Source organism: Vespula pensylvanica, chromosome 8 (assembly GCF_014466175.1).
Source record: "Vespula pensylvanica isolate Volc-1 chromosome 8, ASM1446617v1, whole genome shotgun sequence".
Lineage (NCBI taxonomy): Eukaryota > Metazoa > Arthropoda > Insecta > Hymenoptera > Vespidae > Vespula > Vespula pensylvanica.
The window spans coordinates 2,940,776-2,957,976 of NC_057692.1; the positions used below are offsets into that span (position 1 = coordinate 2,940,776).

The 17,201-nt window shown below is 26.5% G+C and overlaps 5 protein-coding genes across 10 annotated transcripts in view; 2 read left to right on the forward strand and 3 right to left on the reverse strand.

The window, feature by feature from the left end:
* Positions 1–22: 22 nt before the first annotated feature.
* On the reverse strand, positions 23–2,873 carry LOC122630972 (methyltransferase-like protein 17, mitochondrial). 3 transcript variants are annotated; one of them, XM_043816084.1, is made up of 10 exons: positions 2,607–2,873; positions 2,304–2,405; positions 2,027–2,180; positions 1,543–1,942; positions 1,317–1,470; positions 1,098–1,241; positions 937–1,023; positions 636–774; positions 413–551; positions 23–331 (listed from the first exon to the last, which is right to left on the reverse strand). In XM_043816084.1, the coding sequence occupies exons 2-10, from the start codon at positions 2,346–2,348 to the stop codon at positions 259–261; spliced, it is 1,335 nt and encodes a 444-aa protein (XP_043672019.1). In that variant the 5' UTR covers positions 2,349–2,405; positions 2,607–2,873; the 3' UTR covers positions 23–258. The 3 variants fall into 3 exon arrangements, with proteins under 3 accessions (XP_043672019.1, XP_043672020.1, XP_043672021.1); XM_043816085.1 differs by having other exon boundaries at positions 2,739–2,794; XM_043816086.1 differs by lacking the exon at positions 2,607–2,873 and having other exon boundaries at positions 2,304–2,429.
* Positions 2,874–3,259: 386 nt separating this feature from the next.
* LOC122630970 lies at positions 3,260–10,816 on the forward strand. Of its 2 annotated transcripts, none has more exons than XM_043816080.1 (15): positions 3,260–3,886; positions 3,968–4,258; positions 4,322–4,587; positions 4,678–4,844; positions 4,945–5,111; positions 5,214–5,531; positions 5,612–5,804; positions 5,868–5,993; positions 6,074–6,667; positions 6,760–6,910; positions 7,028–7,583; positions 7,660–7,888; positions 7,992–8,547; positions 8,626–8,870; positions 10,291–10,816. In XM_043816080.1, exons 1-15 carry the CDS (start codon positions 3,444–3,446, stop codon positions 10,315–10,317), a joined length of 4,329 nt encoding a protein of 1,442 aa, XP_043672015.1. In that variant the 5' UTR covers positions 3,260–3,443; the 3' UTR covers positions 10,318–10,816. The 2 variants fall into 2 exon arrangements, with proteins under 2 accessions (XP_043672015.1, XP_043672014.1); XM_043816079.1 differs by lacking the exon at positions 10,291–10,816 and adding an exon at positions 8,938–9,116 and having other exon boundaries at positions 3,261–3,886.
* Positions 10,314–12,159, reverse strand: LOC122630973 (phosphorylated adapter RNA export protein). Its single transcript, XM_043816087.1, has 4 exons — positions 12,010–12,159; positions 11,064–11,673; positions 10,694–10,972; positions 10,314–10,591 (listed from the first exon to the last, which is right to left on the reverse strand). The coding sequence occupies exons 1-4, from the start codon at positions 12,058–12,060 to the stop codon at positions 10,314–10,316; spliced, it is 1,218 nt and encodes a 405-aa protein (XP_043672022.1). The 5' UTR covers positions 12,061–12,159.
* A 321-nt stretch (positions 12,160–12,480) lies between these two features.
* LOC122631078 (exosome complex exonuclease RRP42) lies at positions 12,481–15,964 on the reverse strand. Of its 3 annotated transcripts, none has more exons than XM_043816317.1 (7): positions 15,689–15,964; positions 13,822–13,908; positions 13,538–13,734; positions 13,304–13,469; positions 13,025–13,219; positions 12,777–12,932; positions 12,481–12,649 (listed from the first exon to the last, which is right to left on the reverse strand). In XM_043816317.1, exons 2-7 carry the CDS (start codon positions 13,876–13,878, stop codon positions 12,545–12,547), a joined length of 876 nt encoding a protein of 291 aa, XP_043672252.1. In that variant the 5' UTR covers positions 13,879–13,908; positions 15,689–15,964; the 3' UTR covers positions 12,481–12,544. The 3 variants fall into 3 exon arrangements, with proteins under 3 accessions (XP_043672252.1, XP_043672249.1, XP_043672251.1); XM_043816314.1 differs by lacking the exon at positions 15,689–15,964 and adding an exon at positions 13,992–14,010; XM_043816316.1 differs by lacking the exon at positions 15,689–15,964 and having other exon boundaries at positions 13,822–13,938.
* LOC122631075 (neurexin-1) overlaps positions 15,209–17,201 on the forward strand; it is a 289,963-nt gene continuing 287,970 nt past the window's right edge. The window contains exons 1-2 of the mRNA XM_043816311.1: positions 15,209–15,257; positions 15,356–15,778. The gene's annotated coding sequence lies outside the window, so the exon portion shown is untranslated. The remainder of the gene's footprint in view (positions 15,258–15,355; positions 15,779–17,201) is intronic.

Consider the following 17,201-nt stretch of genomic DNA (forward strand, 5'->3'; position numbering starts at 1 on the left):
TATAGTAAAATTAGAAATATTGTTACATATCATCAAATTTATTGATGAAAATTTTATACATGAGACATTATTATGTACATTAATCCCATAATTCCAACTTCTTGCCAATTCATTAAAACTGAATCTATTAAACTATTAAAAAATAAATATGAAATTGAAAAGATTTTTACTATAAATTTTATTATTCATTAATTATTTTATTTTAATTACAAATTTTACATAATTACAAACAAATAAAACCTATTAATCCTTGTTTAATTACTTAACTTTACTAATTTCTATAGGTAACAAATCTCCCCATTTGCTAACTCTTGCACAACGATATGCATTCCTATAAATACATAATTTAAGTAGTTAAACATAGTCAATGTAATATGTTTCTCAAAATAAACAAAAGACATTATGTACTAACTTTCCATATTTGTAAGAGGTGAATATAATTTCTTCTAATTTCCCATTAGCTGTACATGTACGACATATTACATGCCTGGATCGTTTTAATGTTGGCTGTACAACACGTGGCCATTGCTTATCACTATTTGATCGTATATCTGAAAAGAAATATTTTCTCTATAATACTATAATTCCGTTATTTTATATCAATAAAGAAGATATTTTATTGTAACTAAATATACCTTTTTTCAATATGACATAAGAGAAACGTTGTTTTTTTAAAAGAGAAGGACCTAACAATGGTAATGTATAATAAGAAATCTGAAAATTACAAGGAATCTCATCCGTGTAATATCTTGGGCACTTCAGATCATGAGGACACTAAAATAAGATATTTGTAAAATATTAACTGTATTAGTTTCTTATAAACTTTAAAAAGTATTAAGAAAATTAACTTTTCCTTTTATACTTATCAGTTAAACTTATCTAGGTCAAAATAATGAATAAAATTTGGATAAACATATATTTTATGATAGTACTTACAGGTGCAACAACATGGGCACAATTATTATTATTATCATTTGATTCGAAAATATTATAGAGTACAATATCACGTGCTTCATTCACTGCCTTTAAAAAGATGATTGATATTATATATAAGAATAAAAGAAATGTTATTTCATATGAATTTCATAAATACATACTGTAAATCCTGCATTTGTTCCATCTTCAATAATAACAAGATACTTTTGCGCTTTAGCCCAAAGTTTTTGTATAACATTAAAACGTGTCTTCATATCAGGTAATTCCAATAAAGAAAATGAACTAACAACAATATCATAAGTTGGCTATAACCGTAAAAACAGAATTAAAAATTCATTTGATATTTAAAACATAGTACGTATGAAATTTCAGAATTATACCACAGGAACTGCAGGAAGAAACTGTCTATAGAAAATGTTTTTAATTGGATGAGTATTATACTTGTTTAATTCTTCTGACAAATCATTCATTTCAACTGAAGAATCTACACCAAAATATTCTTTTAAAGAATCAGACCAAAGTTTTGATGCTGCCCTAAATTAACAATATCCTTTATAATTATTTAATATTTATATATTTTTAATACATATCAAATTTAATACATACCACATAACTGTTCCAATTCCAGATCCAAAATCAAATAAAGTTTGAGGTTTAAAATTTATATTTTTACTTTTAATTTGATTTAAGACTTTATATACAACAGAATATTCATATTGGCTTCTACCAACTATATACAACAAACCAGTTTGTCTGTTATAATCAATAGTGATATTGGTTGTATTATGCAATTGTCGTTTTTCATTATATAATTTTGGATTAATGTTTATATTAAATTCATTAATATTTTTATCCATTTCATACAAATTTGAAGGATGCATAGAAGCTCGTAATTTTTTTTCTTCATTCTGTAAATTTGGTTCTACATTTGATATATTTCTACCAAGTAAATGTTGCATCAATTTTTGTCCACCATTGGATAAATGTGATTTTGATATTTTTGAATCTTTATATAGTAAAAAAAAATAAAGAAATTATTTTACACTATATATTATTATTATATTATATTTAAGTAACAATTATTACAAACCTTCTAAAACTATCTCAATTGAATTCTTAATCCAATCGGGTACTTCTATAAATCGTGGTTTTACTATTCCAGGATGATGTCGATGCTTTAATAAATCATTTTCAAGTAAAGTATTTATATCATCATCAAGTTTTACATCTATTTTTACTGAAAACTAAAGATTTAATTATATTTAAATCATAATTATATAAAAATCAGAATACATAATAAAAATAAGGTTTTATATATTATATATATTATGTTGTTTTTTATAAGCCATAAATATTTTTAAACTTACATTTCGCACTTGCATACGTCGTAAAAAATATAAGTTTAACATCATGTAATTTCTTTTTCAAAATTTATACCATCAATGAAAGAAAATCACGTGTATTTTAACCTATAAAAAATATAAACAGATTTTCTAATCGTCCCTTTATAAAAACTTTTAAACGATTGTAATCACTTCATATATTATTTATGATTTATTAAATAATTTTTTCATAACATATTTTTTATAATGACTTTAATTACAAAAAATTTCTAAGATAGTAATTTCCTAAATTTAATAAAAATATATAATTTTTTTTCTTTTATTTACGTGATATATAATTGTGTATTTTGATTCTTTGAATAGTCATTTGATATCAAATTAATATAAAAAGTTACTCAAACAATAATAAAAATATATAAAATCGTAATTTATATTTTATTATATCCAATTCTATTATACATGTTTGTTGTTTTCCAGTACTATTGTAATATTTAGATTCATTTGAGGTAATAGCAAAATTTTGTCGATAGAGAGCGTGATTGATGATATTAATAGAAAACTATTTGGAAGAGTATTCTTTATGTTTAAAATAAAATAATTTATTAAGGTTGTTCGTTATCTCTAGTTTTATAATTTATACTAACAATGAGTATAGATGTAATTCTTGAACGATTTTGATAAATAAGATCTTACTTTAAAGATAAAAGCTTAAGCGAGCATCTGGCTTTTCTGATATTTTTAAAAAGTTTTATTTTCTTTATAAAAAATCCTGTCATGAAATGGTATTTTTTCGACAATAGCTTATATATGAAAATAAAGCCATTTAAAAAATTCGAGAAAGCCATGATTTCGCTTAAACCTTCGTCTTTAAAGTAAAACCTTGTTCATTGAAATCAATTGATTTATACCTGGATCCATTGTGTATATCCCTGTAGGTAGAATATAACCTACACAAGCTTATATACTGATAGAATAGACGCATGGTGAGGGATAGGTTTTCCTAGTACGCTTGTAGTTCATATTTTGTCCGCACCTATCGCTGAAGTCCTTACAAGCGGTAAGTGGTAATGAGAAATAACGTCTCTTAACGTCTTTTAAGAAAGTAATGAGAAGAGTATTGAATTGTCACAAACCTGCATAGAGTTTAATTATATTTTATAAAATATGAATACAACGAAAAAGAGTGCGAGTGAAGAAAAACAAAATTCATCGATTTCTTCATATCGTCTTAATGAGGCTCCAAAAAAATGCAATTTATCTTTTTCAATTAATTTTGATTTTGATTATACAAACAGTGATAATTCGTCTGATTCAGAAACCGCTGATTTACAAATAGATATTTCAGAAATCGATAATGATGATCCACCTACTAAACATAAAAGAGAATCAGTCAAAGAAACGTCAGTTCTTAACGAAATGGAAGAAGAGATTGAGAGGCAACTTGATGCTAAAGCAGCTAAAACTAATCTAACTGCTACGAATGTAAAAAATATATTAAAACGTGTTATTACAAACAATGAACAAGTAATGGCTGTGGTACAGAAACGTTTACATGATATAGAAGAAGATATCATTTTTGAACCTAAACTCACAAGAGCTAAAGCAAAGTATGTAATCTATCTTAAGAAATTACGTTACATTATAATATATATACATTTGTGTGAAAGTTTTAATTGATTTTATAATAGAGAATTAGGTGCCGTAGAACAAGTTAATGTGTTGTGGAATACTAGACCAGTTAAGAAACCACCGTTACAAGTATTAATAGACGAAGAATTTCCAGAAGACTCTTCTGACGAAGAATATAAGCCAGAGCAAGATAAACAAAGTGATGACGATAGAGAAACAGAAATTTCTATCAGTGGTGATATAGAGTCACAACTACCTATTCCAGTACATCAGTTTGATTCAGCTTTACAAAAAAAACCTAAATCACCTAATATTCAATATGATCCAGAAGGAATTTTTAAAATTCCTTGGTAAGAAAATGATATTTCTATAATTTCAGTTATCTTTCATCATTAAAATACTATATCTTTTAGCTTACCTCATGTACCAACAGAAGAAGAAAGTATTGGTCATAGAACACGTTCTAAACTTTGCTTGAGTGAGACACCATTAGAACAAATTGAACAGGCATTTGTGCCCCCTGATATTACGACAGATATGTATGATTCTGATTGCGACGAAGATTGGGGTAATTTTTTGAAAGAATTTACACAACCTTTAGAACAAGAGCACACTGCAGAAGATGATCCAGAAGCTGATCCTGAATATAATATTTTAGAAGATGAAGAAACAGATTTATGTTAGTATCTAAAAGTACAAGAATGTTAATAATATATTTAATTATAAATATATAAAGTATATGATAATACTAATGTTTACATATTTTCAGTGGATAAAGAAGAATTAAGAGCCGACAAAGATGTTGAAATTACTTTTAAGGAGTTAATTGATTTGTTTGAGTTTACAGATACATTTATCAAACAAGAAGAACAAGAAGTATCTAAAAAAAAGAAACTTTCAGATAATTTAAATACATCTGTTGAAAAGAACACACTGGTAAAAATATAATGCTGCTATAAATCTGACAATTCAAAACAATTCGATTTTTTTTTATTTAATTGCTAATTGATCATTTAATTGTTTTGTTCTATAACAGAATTGTTCTGAACTTTCAATGTTAGTAAACTTTGAGCAGCGCCATTTACTAACTATTCAATTGCAACAACATGTTCAACTAATGGCACAACATTTTGCTATGACATACATGCATCCAGATTTACATATCCTCTCAAAAACGTGTAAACAAAATTTAAATAGCATAAGGTATATGAGAAGATATATTACAAGACAAAATTGATAAAAGGATATTAGATTTTTGGACAAATATTTTATTATTTTATTTTCATATATTATTAATTTCTTTAGATATTTAAGTAATGGGCCAAATTCTGCATTCAATGTAGGAAATATATCTGATGCATTAAAATTAGTTTCTGATTGGGAAAATAAATTTTTGGAGCCAAAGTTTCATGAAGAATTCAAAAAACATATGGAAGATGAAAATACTATAAAAACAATGCGTCTTAAGAATAGATGGGAATATATACCTCAATTTTATCCCGATCTAATAAAATTATTTGTTGAAAGCAAAGCTTTGATATATCCACAACTTCTACCAGATATACCTTTCAAAAGTGAATTAACTAAATACACAAAGTCACCATTTTTAAAACCTGAAGAAAGGTAAGTCTTTTAATTTAAAAAGATTATGTTAATACATTATATAATAATATTATTTGTCATAAATAATATTTTTATTTTAGTTTAATTGCATTAGGCCTTGAGCAATTCTTCCCATTTGTGGCATCTCAAAAGACGAAATTTAAAAGTAAAAAGTTCCAATTATTTGATGTAGCTCAATTAATTGCTGAATATTTACTACCTGTTAGAGAATCAAAAAAAATATTTTTCTATATTCGAAAACAACGTTCTGCCAAAGATTCAAATCCAATTAAGGTAGTAAATTAATATATACTTTTTCATTTATAAAACAATATTTTTAATGGAATCTTATTACAGCATTATTTTGACAAGGGTACAGCTCCTAGAATAATACATTACATAACATTGGAATATGATCATAAAGCACCAATACATCAGCCAATACATCTTTTACCTGCAAAATGGCAAAATTATCTTACTAATGTAAGTAGATTAAAACTATTTATATATTAATTAAAAAACGTAAGAGTAATATATTAAATAAATTTGATAATATTTTATAGACTAAACCAAAAATGGATCTATTAAAACGTAAACATATTCTGAATTCATACAATGATACATCTAAGATAGAAAATCTAATAAATGATAAGTTCAATCTACATCCTTATGTTTCAAAACATCATCCACTACGAAATCCAATTGTAAATGTTTTGCCTAAAATACTGCCAAACTCGAAACCTTTATCAAATAATATAACGACAAAAAGTGTTCAAGGAAAAACTAATATTCAAACTACTAGATCACAACAATCATGTGATATTGGTAATATTAGAAAAGTGTTAAGTAAAAGTACTGAAAATACGGACAAACATGCAATAGCAAATAAGGAAGATAAACAAAATGAATCGATTAATTCATCAAATGTACAAATAAAAGACACAAAAATAACAAAAAAGTCAAATGAAACATTATTGCAATCTCCACAAATACGAAAAACAACCCCACGTTTGGCAAAAACAAAGAGTGCACAAAATATGAAATTAATGGTTCAAGGTTTAGGATCAAAAAATATATCTAATTGCAGTAATACAAAGTCTAGAGGAAAGGGAGAACTAGAAAAAAATTTGGAGTGTTCTCCTGATTCATCAAAAGTTGTAAGTTACGATTTATTTACATGTGTTTACTAATCTGCAATAGTAGAAAGTTACAAAAAAAAATATAAATTGTATACGATCATTGATTGCAGGACAATGAGGATGAAATTGCAGAACTTATGTTAGCAAGCACTACTATTAAAAAAGATAATAGAAAGAAGGCTAAGCAGGCTAGAGAATTAGAAAATATAAAGAGACTATTGGAAGCTGAAAATCTTTTGAATGAAGGAGAAAGAGAAGAAAGTATGTTATTATAGAATATTACTTGAATTAAGATAAATATTATAAATCCTACGTACGCGTGATTTATACAATTGAAAAGATTATAAATTTATTATTTTCGTTTTTGTTTTCATACAGAATTTGCAGCATCATATCTTCAGAAATTACACTTGACATTGGAATCTAATAATCCAGATATTTTAAAAATTGTAATTAAATTAATTTTAGATTACAATGACAAAATTGAGAATCTTAATCAATTGGAACATGAAATATCTTTTTCTAAAAAATATGAATCCTCTGAGATGCAAGAAGTGATACAAAAGAACACGATAACTAGAGATACATTAGCTATAGAATTATATCAAAACATCTACGATAAATTACGAAATTTTCCAGAATTGTGTTCAGACTTGTTGTTATTTTTAAAGCCACATCAAGCTGCATTAATAGGTAAATCTGTAGAATATATAATGTTACAAAAAATGAGTGAATTTTTAAACGTCATACAAGTCTATTTTACTAAGCAACCATCTCGGCTTGCAAAAATAATGCAGGCAATTACACAACTTTCATCTGATCCTCATGTAACATTAGAAAATGTTCACAATATTATGACTCCTCTACTCAAGGCACATCCTTTAGTTATGGATCTATTTTTACAAATATTACCTAATGGTAAACCTCCAGAAAGGTAATATTCTGATATTTACGTAATACTGATTATAAACCTGTTTAGTAAAATATATTTTTTTGTGGTTTTTATATAGTTTATTTACAGTAGATACGTTTGAAAATTTAACTTGCCCATTGGGTCCTCATGATAAAAATAAAGTATATACAGATGATGCACCAGAGTTATATGAGAATATAGAATTACCAATGTTAGTTTCCCAAGAAGATCCTTATGGTGGAGATAATTGTAAATGTGATTGTCACAATGCAGATGGCTCAAGTAATAGAAATACTAATGAACATTGTATATCTTGTGGAACTAGGGTATAAATTTATAATCGTTTAATTTTATTATATCACATATGTAATATTGTTTTTTACTCTTTAATTTTATTATATTACATATGTATATATCTTTTTTTAACAGTTTCTAAATGGAAGAATATATCTTCAAACTTCTGAAGGCTTACGTCCTGCAAAAATAACATTCCCAGGAGCTGATAAAGAAAAATTAGAAAATATTGCAAGGGTGTCTTTAAAAGTTACTGATAAATTTACCCCACCTATTGCATCTAAACAACGTCGAAAATCTTCAAAAACCGATATTGGTGACGATTCATGTCAAAAACAATGTCTTCCCAAGAATTCACCTTTAAAAGAAAATGAAGATAACGAAAAAATCATATCAAGATCTAAAAGAGGGACAAAATCACCACCCAAATCGGGAGAACCAAAAAAATCATTGAAAAAAGTAACATTCACTGATGAAGCGATATCTAGTAAGAAGGCACACTCTCCACAATCTATAAATAAACGTGAAAAAAAGATAGAACGAAAGACGCGGTTGGAACAAAGTACTTATGATAATTCATGCTCAGAAAGCGACTATCCTTCGAAATGCGTTGTAATTGAAAATACATTTGAAAAAGATATATCTCCAAAGGATAAAATGTTTATAAACAAGAACATGGAACATGATATGAGTAAGCACAATTGACTTTATTTTCAAATTATATACATATACGTATAAGAGCGTATAATTAAAAATATATTTTTAACAGAAAATAATATTATGGCGCCTAATCCAGAAAAAGATAGAGATATAATAAATAGTAGCACAAGTTTAGAAAAAATGGATATTTCAAATGATTGTGATTCTGATACAAATTCTGAAATGGAATTTATTATCGATAAGCCGTGGACACGACAAGAGGATATGATTCTTCTTTTAAGTATTAAGGAGGAGTATTCAGAAAATACATTTTTGAAGGTTAGCCAAGAATTGGAAGATCGTACCATTGAACAGGTAAAGATATATAAATATTTTTTGTTTCTTTAGTTTATGTAGCTATATTGATATTATTTCATTTTAGGTCAAGGAAAGATGCAAAACATTACTTTCTTTGTTAGAGCAAATGTTATAATTATTAGTCAGAGAAATATATGAATTATAATATTTATGTGTATATAAAATATTTAACGTCATTAGAGAAAGGTTAGAAAAGTATTTGTATTACGATTTTTATATTTAGAAAATGTTTATTTAATTCGATTTTGATCTATGATTTTATTTTTCTTTTATATATATCTGCTTGTAACAAATTTATATACATACTTTTGTTTCATTATGACTTAAAAATTCAATTATTTTTTTCATTAATTTAAAGATGTGAAATAAGTATAAATATAAAATTGTTACTAAGATATAGAGCAAAATAGCAACATACAAAATATTGTTTACAATACTATGAAATTTATACAAGATATCTATCACTATAAGTTGAAAACTTATAATTAGATATAAAGAAAAACATTTTTAAAAGCATCAGTTTACAGTCATAACCTAATTTACAATAAAACATTCCTGTAATCAAAGAAATAAAGTTTCTTGAAATTTTTATAATCTAAGGATTTTTTCATATTACAATGTTTTATTTCAAAAGCAAAAAAATATCAAATGAAAGTATTAAAGATAATTATTTTTTTAATTAAAAACTTAATAAATTTAATAAAAGAATATTATACTTGTTATCTTAATAATGTCTAAAAATATAATTTCATAAAATATATTTAATATAAAGATTTATCCACAGATTATACTTATATTATTGTGTGAAAATTTATAATCATGGCATTGCTAAATCTTAAATATACAAAATGACAGTAACAGAATTATAGTTTTATAACAACTTGATTATATCAAGTAATGATCAAAAGTTTTTGTACAATATTTAGTCCTTTTAGTTCATAGTACAAATTATAATCTATTTTATTTGTTTCTAAAAACATTAACATGGACAATATTTATCATCCTAAATTCAGTATAAATTGTTTTATGTAATAATATAATGTGTATCTTGCAATATTTTTATCTTTAGTTTATCTCGTATTTCGGCTACATATTTCAGATCTCCTCTCATTGTATTCATAAATGACATATTAGATTGCAATATAAAAATATAGGGAGCAAAATGTAATTCTAGTAAAGAAAGCAAAATAATAATAAGCACATTATAGAAATATTTACAATCTATAAATTATATTATTATATAAACATGAATAAATAATTGTTACATAGCAAATAAAAATTGCATTATTCCAGTATAAGTCAGTCTAATGTTGTCATCTATGAATATATGATGAGCATGTACAAACTATGCAATTTTATTGCATATAGACATTGTAGCCTAAATTACTATTATTCTGCATTGTACTTTTGATGTCAGTATGTGGGATACAATCAGGATATTTAAAATACTTCCATGCTATCTACATCTATACCAATGTCGAGAAAATCATCTGCATAATCTTGAACTTGTCTTGATTGAAGAGAGTGTTCAGAGTGATGTTCAGTGTGATCTGGATCATCTGTAACGGGACTAGGTGGAGGATTGGTTACTGTACGATCAGAATCTAAAGGCATTCTATCCATTCCTACACCACGTCTTAATCTTGCTTCTTCTGCAATCTGTCTGGTTGAAAACTCTGCTCTCGTTAATAAAGCTGGAAGATCTTTATCAGAACCATCTGAAGAAATAAAAAATATTATACAATTTAATGCAATACTTTTGGATAATTTTTGTATATATTTGGTTAAGTCATTATCATATTATTTTATTAAAAACTCACTTTCAAGACTTCTCATAAGCTCCTGTGTTTTTTTTCTTTTCTCATCAGCCTGTATTTTTTTCTTTTGTTCCACATTTTTTTTCTTATCGATATAAAATATTTCTCTGATTTTTTCTTGTGGAATATGTTCATCATTTTTTACAAGCCATAAGTATACACCACCTGCTGTTCTTCTACGAGATCCATTCATTGTTAACAAACCGCCATTTTCTTCGATTTTTTTTGTTTTTTGAAAAAAATCAATTGCTTTTTCTTTTCCAATTATTTTTACTACTCTACCTGAAAAAACAAGTAATCAAATATTTAAAATATATATATTTTTATAAGGAAATAAATGATTAAAGAATATAAAATATATATTTAAAATTACTTATAAGGAGATCCTTATTTTCACAAAGTTTATCTGCAATATCAGTTGCAACATCTGAATCTGTTGAATCTATTGTTGTACTTAAATCTGCTATAATACGTATACATCCTTTTTGACAATCAACTTCCATTGAATTTCTTCTTTTCCCTAATCTAAGTTGTATGTTTTGTCTATCAGAATTTGTCCTCTTATTAGTTAATCTCTGTCCAGTATATTTCTCATCATCTGAACTAATATTGTTACGAGATCCGTTAGCATTTGATGGATATCGAAGAGTAAAATTATAACTTTCAACACTACGTTCTTGATAGAGTTTCTTTGTAACACCACATGAAACTAAGTCTTCTGTTAACGATTCTTCTTGCACCTGTGTACACCATACTTTGTATTTATCATTATTTGTTCCCCAATTGTTAGATAAGCTTTTGGATCTTTTTATTTTCAACTTAGGTTTTTTGTTTCTAGTATGTGCTGAATCGGAATCTGAATCACTTTCTGTATCCACAGACTCATCTGATTCATCACTGTATCCTAGTTTCGTCTGTCCTTCTGTTGCTTGTATCATGTGAGGCCTCTGCAATACGTTGTATCCTTCAAAGACATCGGTTGGCTATAGAAAGACATATAACGCTTAATTGATAATATATTTATTTTAATAATACAATTTCACTACTAAATTTACATAGAGATATGTACTTTAAACGATATTATATCTGTACATCTAAAATATTTATGAAATATTAAATATGATAATTTGAAATGTCTTGCAAATTTACTAGAAACAACAGACTTATTGAAAATATTGTATTATCAGGAAATTAATACAATAAGTAATGCTTTTTTAAATACAGAACGGGAATAACAATTTTATGAGAACGAATATTTATATTCATACATTTTTATTTAGGTTAGGTTAATGTCAAAAACGAAATACTTAATATCTGACCTCATCATCGACAACCTCGCCATCTTCAAGCTCTAAAGGTTCTGCTTCCATATTCGAACTTAGAAAATGATCTCTTCTCTAGCGAAAAAAATATTTTGAATAAGAATTATTTGTTTCAGTTATATTAACACAACATAATACCTTGACCACTGTTCCTTTTCTAACTTCATGGCAATACCGCAATAGATTCTTTTGTTCGTTTTCATGATAGGAATATTTGCTCGTGCACTCTTACGGCGATTGGTAAAACACTTTAACTTTCAACCAATAGATTTCTATGTTTAACAAGAAAGATAATTTTGAACGTATCTTAAAGAGAATACTCATGTAATTAAGATATAATGAACTATATACACGAAAGAGACAAAGAGAATATATTTCATACGAAGTTTGTAAAAGATATTATAATTCGAAAAAATATAAGGTTATATATATAAAATAAAGCAGTTTTATGTTTTTTCATGATTTTTTTTTTATAATTTTTTCATTAAAATTACATTTGTGTATATATAAAAATAAGTGTATTGTATTTTTTTTATCTGAGAAATCCAACTGTAGGTTTCGTCGGTCCAAGTTCTGTTTCCTTTTTTAATGCATTTATAAGTGCATCATTTAATGCAAGTGCAACTGTTTTGCCTACCTGTAAATGATCATAAAACTCCCATGAAATATTTTACATTTTTTATATATTATTTATTTTGACTATAATATATCATTAAAAATAATATTGTGTTCATTTTAATATTAATAAAACATTTATCAAATACCTCTAGCATTTTAATTAATGTTGTATCTTGCATACTACCATATCCTATTTTGACAATAGATGTTACATTACCATTTGGCATTATAGATATAACTGTACTTGCTGGACTACACATTTCTTCTTCTGAAGTAGGATCTATTACACAATGTTCTCCTATCTGAAAGAAAATAAAATATGTATTTCTTTTATCTATCGATAGATAAAGATTAATTTAAATTATTCATTTTTACAATATCTGCACAGACTTACTTTACATAAAGTAACTATAAGCGGATAATTTGTAATATCTAATTTGATGCAATCAAAAGGATCATCTGATATTTGTATATCTGCTTCTCCACCATCAAAAGATGCAGCAGTTACCTTTGGTATTTCTGTACTGTATAAAGCAGCTTTTACAGCTATACCTACAGCATCAAAAAGATTTCCTCCACATTGTAATATCTGTCAACATATTCAAATTTTTTCATATGAGTCAGAAATGTGATTATATTTTTATATATATATATATATACAAATAGCTCTTACCAAAATATCAACAAACATTTTCCAACATTTTTTATATGGCAAAATACTTAATTTTCTTAAATTAAATACATCTGGATTGTAATAAGATAATGATAAAATATTACTTATTTCATTTGCCAGATCATCTCCACCTTTACCTTCAAATTCTGGGGTAGCATTGGCTGAACTACAAAATGATATATATATAAAATTATTTGAACAGTATAAGTTCAGACTTATGATTAAACAACATACCAATCTACAAAAAATTCTAATTTTCCTTCTTGTGGTCGATCAATATATGGTGAATCAATTTCTATTTTAACACCAACCAGAATGTCAGTATTTCCTATCCGTAATCTAGATGAACCATTTGTTTGTTGCATTAAATTGGTCTCAATTTCAAATGATCGATATTCATATCTTTTTCTTCCATCATTTCTAAAATCTGCCTAAACGTTGAAAAGAAATAACGTTGATCTTGATATAAAAGTTTAAATTTATTCTATAATTTATATGCACATGTATCTTATATTTACATCAACTCCATGAAGAATAAACGTTTTTTCTCCTAAGCTTAATGGAACTTCGGCCATTTTTATAAATTACATAAAAACAATATTTATCTGAAACCCAATATAAATACCTATATATCTATATATATATATTTGTATATATATATTGTATATTAATTATAAAAACTTAATACATTCGAATTTTGCTTCTTCAATCGAGATTAAGGAAACACACCTTCTTATCGAATAATACTACAAGCAATGGTGCCAATGTTTTTAGGATGTATAGTATAGGTATTTTGTGATTCCAATGTTTTTAGGATGCATAATTGTGCAATAATATAAACTACTTCAATATTACATCTTTTGATTATATTAATAAATGATTATATTCTATAAATTTTAATATGCCAATAAAATATAATATGTAAAACATTAGAATATAATATATATGCATACGAATTAATAGCCCTAATATAAATTTAATCATTGATAATCATCATTATATGACAATTTTTAATAAAACATTAATGATTTTCACAATTAATTTGTCATCAAGAAACTAGCAACTAAAACAGCAAGAAACTAATTGGAATTAAAAATATCGATTCTTTGAAATTTTGATATGGAGATTGCGATCCATATCATGTATAATATCAACATATATAGATTTTTTATTAACTTTGACGATTATCAAGTTAATTTTTTTTTGTATTCCAATGAAAAAACATCGTAGGTCAATTACGATGTGCGAGTAACAAGAAGAATTAAAGCAAACATATTAAAATATCATACAATTCTTGAACAATTTCTACGATTAATTTTATTTTAAACTTGAATTTTGTATTGGTGTGTGTGTGATGTTTGTGTGTGACGTTAGATTGGACTTTGATCGTCTGTAACGGTTATTGCATTATTTTGATTTTGTATTTTGACGAATAAACATAGAAATTCTCACAGGATGCCTTTCCTAGAGGTAATAACGAAGACTAAAAGCAATTATTCTCTTATATCACATATTTCTTTAATATTCTATACTTAATATTCTGTTTTAATTTATTTCATTTTAGACTTAAATTTTGTATTGGCGGCATTTCGCTGCGTGTGACGTCACATTGGACTTTGATCGACTGTAACGGTTATTGTATTATTTTGATTTTGTATTTTGACGAGTAAACATAGAAATTCTCATAGGATGCCTTTCCTGGAAGTAATAACAAAAACTAAAAACAAATATTCTCTCATATCACACATTTCTGTAATATTCTATACTTAATATTCTATAATTTATTTTATTTCAGACTTAAATTTTGTATTGGCGGCACTTCGTTGCGTGTGACGTCACAACGGACTTTGATCGACTGTAACGGTTATTGCATTATTTTGACTTTGTATTCCGACGAGAGAACATCGAAGTTCTGAGAGGGTGTTTTTTCTGCACATTTCAACGATAACTTAAAGTAAATATATTTCTCTATTACATATTTATTGAATAATTTATACAGTTTCTTATTATAACCGTGATACGAATTATTTTGTTTTTATTTTTCTGTTTCAGAACTTTATTGCCATCGCGCGGGTAGCAATGAAGTAATCTAGTGTTTGGGTCGCTAAAATAAAAATATCGCGAAGTAGAAGCAGTGTTTGTTCGTTCGCGTTTCGCGATTTAAACAATTAATAATTTTGTATCGACTGCGTGCAATGCGGTTGTTAGAGTCGGTGTTTGTTCGCCAAGTTTTTTGCTTTTTTAACAATCGCACAGATTGTATTTATAAAAGACAATAGAGTTTCGTGAAATAAATTCAGTGACCGTTCGTTAATAAATAATTACCGCGAATTAGAATCAGTGCATCACCGAAGAGGATCTCAACCAGCTTCGATGTTGACTTACCTCATTTTCAACCAACTACAAATCATCCATCCTCAATTTCGACCTAAATCGCAGACGAGTGTTTTTAGCCATCGCAGAACTTCTTAAGTAGTAAGTTAATTTTTAAGTTCCTTCGATGACTCAATCATGTCAAGGACGAAAAGTTCGAATCGACACGAGTGATTCTTTGTAATTAATAAATTCAAGAGCATTGAGCGATCACGAACAAATTTCTTCGGAGATTTATGAATTCGTGAATGGTTTCTTATTTTTTTATTTATTTATTAGATCAGGATAGAATCTTCTTGCTCGAATGCGTTAATTATAATTATCTGAAATTAATATTATAATTTTCGTTTTTCTTCTTATGCTTTCTCGATTTTTCGTTTCAGAATTGCTTTAGAATTACGCTAGGTTTATCAATTTTCTTCGTTTTAGTTTTTTGTCATTAACGATAGTTATCGAATATTCCGTTGTTGTGGTTAGGACGCGAAGTAAAAAAAAGAGGTTGTATGTCGAAGAAGTCCTTACAATATAATTCGCCTTATTTCTTCTTTTTTACTTTTTTTATTCTTTCTCCGTTTCAGGTTAGATTATCGAGAAACGAATTGTCGTGAAATTTTTACATGGAAGTTAATAGAATTTCTCTATATATAATTTTTGTTATATGTCCCCAAATGTAACAATTTTTACGTGGTAGGTTTTGAATCGGTAATTTTGTAATATATCGAAATCCAGTATGATCCAAATACTATCGGCCGATTGGCTGCTTCAATTCTAAAATCTTTTCATTCTAATTGTAACTAAACGTTTAAGTAGTTATATTTGTCATATCTGGTAATACTGCGATAGATAAACAGACTAAATATATGAGAATTTTTTAATAATTTTTTAGAGAAAAAATCTTAGAGAAAAATTCTAATTTTTTTTATTATTCTTATTTATTCTTATTTGTTCTCATTTATTCTTACTTATTCCGGATTATAATTTTTACCAAATACAAAAATTACTATCGTATACTAGATTTTTGCGCATGGGGATACATAATCTATACAAGCTTATAAATCGATGGAATTGTTGCATATTAAGCAATAGTTCCCTATTGTGCTTGTAGTTCATATTTTGTCCATATATATCGCTAAAATCACATGCGCTTCGATCGAAAGCAGGTGAATAACTAGCGAGTTATTAGCTATGTAATGTTTAAGTCAATGAACTAAATATTAGTTTATGATACTCCGTATACTTATACATTGTTTATAATTCTTGAAGAATCTTTATACATAAATTATTCTCGAAGAAACATGATTTTTTGATACAATTTTTTTCAAAAAATCATAAAGCTTTTCCAAAAATTTAAGAAAATATGTGTTTGCTTAAATTTTTATCATTAAAATAAGATCTTGTTTATCAAAATCGGTCAAGAATTGTATCTGTATTCATTGTTGACCATTATAAAAAAAAACTATTATAAAATTAGGGGTGATGAATAGCCTTAACAAAGTTCTTTGAAATTCAAATAACGCGCCTTCCG